At 44.4% G+C, this 10,944-nt stretch overlaps 1 protein-coding gene across 2 annotated transcripts in view; it reads left to right on the top strand.

The window, feature by feature from the left end:
* Positions 1-10,944, top strand: part of Rnf165 (ring finger protein 165) — a 125,796-nt gene that overhangs the window by 96,021 nt on the left and 18,831 nt on the right. For both annotated transcript variants that reach the window (XM_008825907.2, XM_008825906.2), the window contains exons 2-3: positions 7,552-7,867; positions 9,454-9,564. In XM_008825907.2, the coding sequence (XP_008824129.1) occupies positions 7,552-7,867; positions 9,454-9,564 (427 nt within the window). The remainder of the gene's footprint in view (positions 1-7,551; positions 7,868-9,453; positions 9,565-10,944) is intronic.

The following is a 10,944-nucleotide window of genomic DNA, read 5'->3' as shown; positions in this document are numbered from 1 at the left end:
CAGGAATACTTTTATTTCTTTCTTAATTTCTCCTTTGACTCATTCATCATTCAGGAGTGAGCTCTTTAATCTCCATGTGTTCATGTGGTTACTAGGATATCTTCCAGTGTTGATTTTAAGCTTTATTGCATTGTGGTCTTATAGAATACGTGGAATTATTTCAATCTTTTTGTATTTGTTGAGGTTTGTTTTGTACCCCAGTATATGGTCGATTTTGGAGAAGGTTCCATGGGGTGCCGAGTAGAAAGTATGTCCTTTGGTGCTTGGGTGTAAACTCGGTAGATGTCTGTTAGGTCCATCTGATATATGGTATTGTTTAATTCAGATGTCTCTCTGTTAACTCTCTGCCTTGTTGACCTATCTAATGGCGACAGTGGGGTACTGAAGTCACCTACTGTTAATGAGTTGGGATTAATCTTGTTCTTAAAGTCCGTAGTATTGTTTTTATGAAGTTGGGTATACCAGAGTTTGGTGAATATATGTTCTTGAGTGTAATATCTTCTTGATTGATTGTTCCTTTGATCAGAATGAAGTCCCCTCTTTATCTCTTCTGATTAGTTTTAGTTTAAAGTCTATTTTGTCAGATATTAGAATTGCAACGCCTGCTTTTTTCTTAGTACCATTTGCTTGGTATATTTTTTTCCATCCTTTCACTTTAAGATAGTGTCTGTCCTTGAAAGTGAGATGAGTTTCTTGCAGACAACAAAAACATGAGTTTTGTTTCTTAATCCATTTACCTAGTCTGTGTCTTTTGACTGGGGAGTTCAGTCTGTTAACATTTAAAGTTATTAATGAAAGATGAGTATTAAATCTTGTCATTTTTATATCTGTTTACATTCCTGATATCGCTGTACTTTTCCACAGTCATACCTTCATTGAATTTCTTTCCCCAACCCCTTGGGTATAGTCGTTCCTTTCTTCTGCTCTTTGCATTGCTTCCAGAACTCTCTGAAGGACTGGTTTTGTGGACATGAATTCCTTCGGCCTATTTTTGTCATGGAAGATTTTTTTTTTCCTCCGTTTAACTATAATAGGCATTTTGGCTGGGTATAGTAATCTCGGTTGGCATCTGTGGTCATTTAAAACTGGGAATACTTTGGTCCAGGCTCTTCTGGCTTTCATAGTCTGCACTGAAAAGTCAGCTGTAATCCTAATGGGTTTTCCTTATATGTGACTTGTTGTTTCTCTTTTGCAGCTTTCAGTATTGTCTCTTTGTTTTGTATGTGTAGTGTTTTTACTATAATGTGCTGTGGAGAGTTTCTTTTCTGGTCCTGTCTGTTTGGTGTTCTATATGCTTCTTGTATTTGTATGGGCATGTCTTTCTTTAATTTTGGGAAATTTTCTTCCATGATTCTGTTGAAGATCTGGTCCATGCCATTATCTTGGGATTCTTCTCCTTCCTGTATGCCTATAATTTGTAAGTTTGGTCTTTTTATGGTGTCATACAATTCCTGCATATTCCATTCTTGTGATTTCTTAAATTTTTCATAATCTTTGCTTGAGTGGTCCAGTTCATACACTTTATCTTCCAATCTTGATACTCTGTTTTCCATCTTGTTCATCCTATTGGTGAGGCTTTCTCCTGTCATTTCTAATTGGCTTACTGAGTGTTTCACTTCCTTCTTCATTTCAGCCTGAGTATTCTTCAATATTTCTAGCTCTTTTCTGAAGTCATTCAGAAGTTTATCCCTATCATCCTTCAGTTCTTTGATTTCTTTGTGTGTTCTTTAAATTCACTGAATTCTTTTATCATGTTTATAATTGTTTTTTGAGTTCCATGTCCTGCATTGTCTCTAGGGGCTTCTCATTGAACTCCTCTACAGGACTATTGGTATTTGGTGGGGATATGTTATTTTGGTTTTTCATGTTATTGTTTTTTCTCTGTGATTTTGACATGTGAATTTCTTTTGTAGTTTCTGACTCTTGTGTGATACTCGGGCCTTCAAGTTTAGTTCTGCTTCTTTTTTTGAGCTTTATGTGTCTTTGTGGTTTACTTTTGGGCATGAAAAGCTGGTTCCTCTAAGCTTCTGATTCTCTCTTTTGATTTTATATTGGCGTGGCCAGATTGCTTTTGTCTTGAGGAGTTCCTACAGAGGCCCAAGTCAGATGAGGATCAGATGCTCTCAGGCTTTCTCCTAAGGTCTGAATCCCTCCAGGAAAGACATTGTCCTTGGGATTTTGGGAGTTGGACTGGCCTGGGAGCTGGGCCCAGGAAAGATGTTGGTCTCGGGCAGCTAGTGGCTGTGCCACCCAGAGATGCAAAGGAAGATGGGAGCAGGAAGCAGCCCCAAGGGCTCCTGGGGACTGCCCTGAGGAGCTGGGTTGTTCTGGAGGCAAAGGATCAGGAAGAGGAAACGTCAGCCCCTGTTTCTAGGAAAGAGACTGGTAGGTTGTGCAGGCTCAGGGAAGCACATGGAGGTGAGGGTAGGGCCAGGTCCAGAGTGCTCCTGGGGACCCAAGAAGGAACTGAGTTTGTCTGGATGCAATGGATCAGGAAGCAGTGGTGGTTCCCCTGGTGCCTGGGGCATCAAGACAAAGAATGGGACAGGACCCAGGCTAGGAGGAGAGACGGGTAGGGTAGATGGGAGGGTGACTTACCCCAGAGAGAGGCCTGAGGGTAGGAGAGAGGCCTGTGGGTCGTGCAGGTCCAGGGAAGCAGAGGGTGGTGATGGTTTTTTTTTTTCTTTTTATTGAAATTTATTAACAGCCTGTATAAACAAAAACAAAGTTGATTTTTCAGCTTAGGTGCCTTTGTATTCTTGAGGAAATTCATAAAATTAGAAAGTTAAGAAACAATATATAGAATAAAGCTAAGGTCACTGAAATATAGAAATGTTTTAAATAAATTCCCATTCAAGATTGAACTCATCATAGTGAAGTGTATGACTTTATATCCTAATTTTTTATTTCTTCTGTCTAAACATACCTCTAAATGTTGTGGGGTTTATTTTGTTTATTTCCCCACTTGCTGAAAACATTATTTAGCTCATGATGAATCTTTTAGTTGGCATTTTAACCCTGGGGAAATATGATAAATACATAGAATAATCAGAGACAGCTGGAGATTATTTTTTAATGGGAAGGAATGACTAATGGGAAAAAAATGCAGGTCGTCTACTAAGGGGTGGAGGAACTTGGAGATGTCAGTGTTGCTCAGACATTACTGGCTATTGGCTTGCTGTGGACTTGAGAGTCCCTTGAGTTTTGTCATTGGTTTTGGAGACCAAATTGGGCAGTGTTACATGGTACTGTCACAAAAACTACATGACACAGAGTTGAGTGCAGAGTTCAGGAGTGTCTTCTGGCTTCTGTGCCTTTCTGGGCAGGGTGATGAGGCCCAGGACCGTCTCCCTGGGATGGAGATGATTGAGAAGGCTCAGAGTCCCAGAACAGAAGTCAGAGGTCCTCTTCAGGTAGAGATTGCTTGAGGCGTTAGATGCTTTAGTCTACCTCTCTCCTACTGCCCACCTTAGAGATGGACACCTGCTTTCCCTTTCCCACATGCCAACTAGAAGGCTCAGACTGCAGGAGTGAGAACCCCCCAACCAAACACACACCCACAAAGAGCAGGAGGGACTATGGGTGGGGAGGGGCAGCTGCTGTTCTTGGCAACAGGATAGGCTTCACCAGGGCTGGGGTAGGAGGACACTGGCCAGCTGGCCTGATCTATCCCTGTCCTGCCCTTGTTAAACCTAGGGCTTAACCTGGACTTCCTCATTCTCTGCCTTACTCAATTTCAAACCAGTTTGAGTGTAGCCAATTCCGGCCCCTCAGCCCTTCTGTTTTTCCCACAATTCCTCCCACAGCCAGACAACTATCTAGGAATTTCCTTAGCACTGATGCCAAGCAGGACTTGGGGAGCCTGGGAAGGATGAAGCTTTAATGCTAGGCTAAGGGGCTTGAGTTTTACATGTATGCAGAGGAAGGCTCCCCATCTCATCTGAGGTAATACCAGCTGGGAACGTCTGGAAGGCTTTGCTTTGTGGACGGAGTTGATCTTTTTCTGTATGACTGCACTGTCCACAGGGAAGCCACAAACCACAAACCAGACCAGATGAAAAATGCACCAGATGTAGAGACTTAGGTATGGAAACAGAATGTAACATATCGCAAAAGTTTTTATATTGGATGCATGTTAAAATAGAATTTTAGATATACTGTTATATGACATTATTAAAATTAATTTTACCTGACTTGAAAATTTTAAATTGCCTGTGTATGGCTCATATAGCTCTACTGGGAAGAACTGGCTGAGTCTCACCAGTATCTTTTTTAAAATAATTATTTTTATTTATTTATTTTCATATTATGTGCATGAATTTCTCATCTGCATGCATGCATGTGTGTGTGTACAGTCTCTGCAGAGACCAGAAGAGGGTGTCAGATCCCCTGTAACTGGAGTTACAGAAGATTTTTAGGTGCCATGTGGGTGCTGGAAACTAAACCTGGGCCCTCCACAAGAATAGCCATTGATCTTACCTGCTGAGCCATCTCTCCAGTTCCCCCCCCCTTTCTTTTTTTAGTCCCCCTCCACCTCCTTTTCTGCGGGGAAGTCTGGTCTGTCTTCTGCTTCTTTATCTTCCCTGAGCAGGCTCCTCCTTCTTGTCTTTTTTCTCTCTGCCTTGTTCTCTCCTCCTCTTTTTACTGTCAAATGTGGTGGTAGACGGTGGCATCATCATGGTCCCTGTGGCCTTAAGGCTTTCTCTCCTAATAAAGCTCATTCTGAGGGATAATATCAAACCTGCTACTTTTTCTTTTTAATTTCTAACAGAGGGGCTGGAGAGGTGGCTCTCTGGTTAAGAGTGCTTACTGTTCTTGCAGAGGACCTGAGTTCATTTCCTAGTACCCACATGGCAGCTCACAACTGTCTGTGACTCTAAGTCCAGGGGATCTGATGCCCTCTTCTGGCCTCCATGGGCACCAGGTATGCACAGGGTGCACATACATGCATGCAGGCAAAACACTCATACACATAAAATAAAAACAATTTTTAATTTCTAACAGAGGTCAACCTGGGCTACAAGAGATATCTCAAAAAAAAAAAAACAAAAAAACAAAAACAAAAAAAACCCAAAACAAAAAAACTGAAACAGCTTTTTCTATCCTCACAGTTGATTAATGGTTTGGTTAGTTATAGAATTCCAGATTGAAAATCCACCCTCCACCCCAGAACTTGGAAGGTACTTGCTCTATAATTTTTAAGCTCTTAATGTCATTTTGAAAATATATTTTCTATTCCAATTTCTGAGTGTTTGTATAGGATCTGTATGCTTTCTTTCTGGAGGGTTCTAGAATCATCCCTTTGCCTTTGTTAATTGTACATTTCACTACATGATGTCTTGGTGTGGGGTTCTTACCCACATCTATATTCTTGGCCACTGAGACCGCCTTTTCTATCTGGGAAAACAGACCTTCAGTTCTGGGAAATACTTTCTGAAAAATTTCCCATAAATTTCTCCTCAGGATTTCTTGCATTTTTGTTCTCTCCTACAATTCAGAGTCTTCCTGCCAACCTTGCCTCATTCTGTTTCCTGGAAAGTGCCCCCAGCCTTAGCTCCAGCCCTCCTGCTAAATTTCAGATTTTACCTTGTACAATGTTAATTTCCAGGAGCTGTCTTTCTTCCTTCCTCGTTGTTACTTTTAAGAGAGATTCTTGTTGTTTCATGGTTCCAACATCTCATGTCTCTGAGGATACTGGAAATTTTTTTCCTCTAGTCCTTGCATTATTTCTGTTCCTTTTAATTCACTTTTTCTCACAAAATTTGCTCTCTCTCTCTCTCTCTCTCTCTCTCTCTCTCTCTCTCTCTCTCTCTTTTACTTTGTAGCTTTTCTCAAGGGAATGGTCACCCTTTGGGTGCCTGATCACAGCAAAGAGTAGACCACTAAAAGCTCTATAGAGGCTCTGTGTGTATATGTTAAGAAATGACTTTTCAGCTTGAGGGCTTCAAGTGTACTGTGGCTGGTGAGGACCTAGACATTTTATTGGGGTTTCTGAATCAGAAGCATCTATAGAGTTCTTCTGGGATGAATGGTTTTCTTAAGAGAAGCACCCCATGCCTGTTTCCAGCCCAGTTAGTGCACTTGTGGAGAGTGCAGAGAGCTGATACACACACAATGACAGAGGTTTTAAGAGTAAAGTAGAAGGTAAGGTTCTAAAGTTCCATAAGCTTTGGAATAGACTTTCATCTGATCCTGTTTCACACTGTCTGTGCCCCTGCCCTCTGCGGCCTAGTGTCACTCACTTTCCAAGCATTGGGATGTTTCTGGGAAGATGGTCACTTCCCTGCATGGGATGAGAAAAGGGAGAAACCATGAGTATAGGGTATAACTGCCCAGTGGGCAGACCTATTCATCAGTCTACTTTTGCTTAGCTCCATGCTCTCTTCCCTCTTCCAAAGTAGCTACTGCTTCTTATTCCTGATCCCTCCAGCCTCACATGGCATGATCTGTCCGTTGCTTATTGACTGCCTCTTTGGTAGGTGCTGGGATGGACTTCCAACTTGTCAGCTTTGCCAATTCCTCCATCTACTTTCCAACCTCTGTTGACATCTGTTGCCTGCTGGTGTCACCTCTCCTGTCCTCTGTTCCTGTCTTCCTTCTTCTTGTCTTATTTTAGAGGGGTTTTGGAAGAGGCAGAGGTGTGTTGAATATACCAGGTTAACAGGAATTTCTCCAAGGATCTTTCCTCAGTGCCAAGCCTACTTCCTACCTCATAAGAGGTCTCCTCCAATGCGGGAGCTGTATCCTCCATCCTGGGGCACTTGAAAAACTTCTTTGTCAAGTTCAGTTCTACTCACAAAATACTGGAGCCTAAGCTAAAGTAGCTGAGGTCCAGCATATACCTGGATTTGTTTGCTTTTAAATAAATTCTCATCTTATAATAATTTGCTTTAATTATTTTTTGTTTGTTTGCTTTTGTAACATGGTTTTACCATGTAGCTCTGGCTAGCCTGGAATTGGCTATGTAGTTCAGGCTGGCCTTGAACTCACAGAGATCTACCTGCCTCTGCCTCCCACTGGGATTACAGTCTGGTGCCACCATGCCTGGTTTGATTGGTATTTAAATAAGTTATTTTGTGTGATTCTTCCCCCGCCTTCCACAACCCCCCTCCCAACACACTTAGAAAAACACCCTGCAAAACTTCTAGATGCTTGTACTCCAGAATAGGACTTCCTCCTTATAGTTCAGAGCTTGGCTAGGCTGCCCTAAATCTCTATATGGCACATATGAAATTGTATGGGAGGAATCTAATTCAAGAAAGCCAAGCTGGCTTTAGGGGCTTTTAAACCCCTTTAGCAAGTATGTTAATTATAAAAAGACTGCTTATCTGTACCTTAAAGCAAACACTCTTTCCTTGCCCACGTATATAGAAACTTTACACGGGAGCATTAAAAATGGTAACCGACACACACTGAAGTGGCAGATTTGCTGTGTTGTAAGGAGGGTCTTGATTTTCACCAGCTCGAGGGTGCCCCTGGGTGGTGCCCGGATGAGGTGTGAGGGCCCTGCGCTGGTTCTCACGGAGACTTGTGTGTCTTTTGCCTCTACAGGTGCCCCCTTTCAAAGGTCTCAGCATCCTCACGCTACCTCCTGCCGCCACTTCCACCTGGGCCCCCCGCAGCCGCAGCAGCTCACCCCGGACTTCCCGCTGGCCCACCCCGTGCAGTCGCAGCCGGGCCTCAGCGCCCACATGGCCCCGGCCCACCAGCACAGCGGCGCGCTGCATCAGTCGCTGACCCCGCTGCCTACCCTGCAGTTCCAGGACGTCACAGGTCCCTCCTTCCTACCTCAGGCCCTGCACCAGCAATACCTCCTGCAGCAGCAGCTCCTGGAAGCTCAGCACCGCAGGCTCGTCTCGCATCCCAGGTCTGCATGGGCGGTGGAGGAGGGGGTGGGGGTGTGGGTTTCGCCAGACAGAGGGCACCCGCAGGGAGGGCCAAGGGCTGCTGGGCCTGTGCCTCTACTAGTCAAGCTTGGGAGCAGTCACAGAGTGTCTCAGGAGGTTAGAACGCAGTATGACCCCTCCCATCACCCAGGTGCAGGGTCAGGGGACTGGGTTAACTCGTGGTGTTTGTTCACTGTGGACTTCTGCAGGGTGGGAAGTTTGCCTAGCGGGACTCCCAAGTCCCCTCCAACCCCCATGGCGGTTTGATTCTGATTTTCCCCCAACCACACAGAATACCAGAGGAAATGGTTGATTCCAGCCAGCTCTGCCCTCCAAGAAGCCAAGGTCTAGTTGGGGACTACAGTTAAAGACTCTGGTTGTACAGCCATGGAACAGAGAGTAAAATTAGTACTCATCAAATAGCTCAGTGTGGCGAGTCACTAGGCTTCCCTGAGCCTCAAATGCCAAGGGAAAAGAATTGGATGAACAGGATGAGGGGATGGTTCTCAGTCTTTTGGGTTTCAAAACTCTTTCTACAGTCACAAAAATTAATGACTACAGGGGGCTGGAAAGATGGTTTAGCAGTTAAGAACACTTGCTGTTCTTCCAGAGGACCCTGGTTTGATTCCCAGCACCCACATGGCAGGTATGCTAATAACCAACAGTAACTCGAGTTCCAGGGGATTGGACACCAGAACTGACACCCTCTTCTGGCCTCTTTGGGTATTACATACATGTGGTACACTTATATACATGCAGGCAAAACACTCATACACCTAAAATAAAAATAATAAATAAAATATTTTTTAAAATTAATGACTGCAGAAAGCTTCTGCTTATAAAGGTTAGGTCATTGATGTTTAGCACAATGGAAATTTTAAAGTATTTATTAATTCATTAAAAATAAACTCCTATGCTAAACCTATAATATGTTCTTATAAAAATTAGTGAGAAGAGCCACTTGTACAAATATATTTGCAAGTCTCTTTAACGCAGAAGATTCCTGTTTCTTCCTGTCTGTGTCTGTACTAAATCTTGCAGAATCCTGTGTTATGAAGTTTCTGGAAAATTCCACTATTTGCCAGCAAGAGAATAAAGAGTGAAAAGGAAAATACATTTTTTCCTCTTGAACTACCTGAAAGGGTTTCAGGGAATCATAAGGGTGTTTGGAGCACTTTGAGAACTACTGGACTGATAGGTATCAGTGGCTAGAGGGATGGAGTCAGCAGAGCAGGGGAGTGTTGTAGGGAGTCAAGGAGAGAAGTCATTTTGGTTTGGTGTGTTCAGGGAGGCCTTGCTGGAGAAGGCAAGCTCTCACCTGGGCCTTGAAAACTGATAAGTGTGTGGAGAAAGGTGGCGGAGAGAAGAGAGTGGTGCTGTGGATGAGTGCATGCAGGGGGCTGGATTCTGCTCACCTGGGAAATTCTTTGAGTTTGGGAACTACTATCTCTATGAGTAGCAGAGTAAGGCATTCCAGGTTGGTGGAAAAGGTATCACTCAGAGCTCCTGGGAGCTTGGCTGGCCCAGGTAGCCCCTGATGCCATGGTCCTTCTTCTTTTCCATACAGGCGGAGTCAGGAGCGAGTGTCTGTCCACCCCCATCGCCTCCACCCCAGCTTTGACTTTGGCCACCAACTGCAGACACCTCAGCCCAGGTATTTGGCTGAAGGCACTGACTGGTGAGTCTCCAGATGCTGGGGAGGGCAGGGGGAAGGGCGGTCATGCCAGAACCATGGAGTTTCTATTTTGCACCACTTTGAACGATGCAGAATGCTAGCCTGGGTGTCTATTCCAGACCATCTACAGGGCCAGATGGCCCCACCCAGGCCTGGTTCCAGCAATTAGTTCAGTATAACTGGGTAGCATTCTGTGCTCAGTCTGGAGCTTGGTTTTCATGATCCTTCCAGAAAGGAGGAGATAGCCTGCAAAGCATTTCCTAAGTTCAGTACAGCTATGAATCAGTGGGCATTGGAAGAAAGTTGCAGAGAATTCAGAGGAGCTAAGTGGTCAGGGAAGGCTTCCTAGAGGGAGTGATCTTGCAGGTTTCACAGAGAAATGCTAGAGCATGTCAGAAGGGCATTACAGGGAGCCAGCCCTGGGGCCAGATTAGAGGTAAGGACCATAGAGGGAGCTAAGGAGAGAGGTGTGTGCTGTGTCACAGAGGGAGGTGGCCCCTGGGCAGTTTTCTCACATCCTGTACTAGAGACAAACATGCTGCCCTGGCATGCAGGGAGTTGCATTCACCTCTTTAGTTGTAGCTCAGGGAACGGCTGATCTTAACTAAGATCAGATCATAACTCTCAGATACTTTACAAAGAGGTACAAACCACCGAGTATTTAGCGGTAAAGGACCACGTGCCTACAATGGATTTCTAAGCAGTTGTTGCTAAAATTCTTCCCTCCAGGAGATGTGAACAGTGTCCACCCCCTCCCTCCAAGGTCCTAATGACAAACCAAAGTTGGAGTCTACCAAAGTTTCTCCTGGGGAATCAATGAGTTTATCGGCCTTACTCACAGAGCATTGGTGACCCCAAAACAGCTACATTGGAAGGTCTTTACCCAGCATGGTTGATGGCTTCCCCATAGCCACATAGTCTTCCCCAGCCTAAATACTTTAGCCTCTCCCTTAGACCCTGAGGCCACATGCATTAAGGGCAAAATTGCATACAAAGGACTCTGAAGAGTGACTGGGCATTCAGGTGAGGGTCCAGGGACCCTACTACCTCCTTCTCTGAGGACATGTCAACAATCCACAGGTAGACCCTGATTGACCCTTGCAAGCAGGCACAGATGATCTCATAAACATGGTGGCAGTTTTGTTCTGAGGATAATTTGTGCAACAGCAGTTCAAGCCAGTTGTGGTGGTGCTCACCTATAAATCTCAGGCCTCGAGAGGCAGAGGCAGGTGGATCTCTGTGCATTTGAGGCCAGCCTGGTCTACATAGGAAGTTTTGGGCCAGCCAGGGTTACTTAGTGAGACCCTGTCTCAAAAACAAAACAAAACAGCAGTTCAGTAAAATATTTCTCAGTGTAAAGAGATGTGTGTTTGTATATATATA

The sequence above is a fragment of the Nannospalax galili genome, unplaced genomic scaffold (genome assembly GCF_000622305.1).
Source record: "Nannospalax galili isolate Female #2095 unplaced genomic scaffold, S.galili_v1.0 scaffold169, whole genome shotgun sequence".
NCBI classification, from domain to species: domain Eukaryota; kingdom Metazoa; phylum Chordata; class Mammalia; order Rodentia; family Spalacidae; genus Nannospalax; species Nannospalax galili.
Note: the sequence above shows the minus strand (reverse complement) of the source record. Positions and strands in the feature narration are given on the sequence as shown.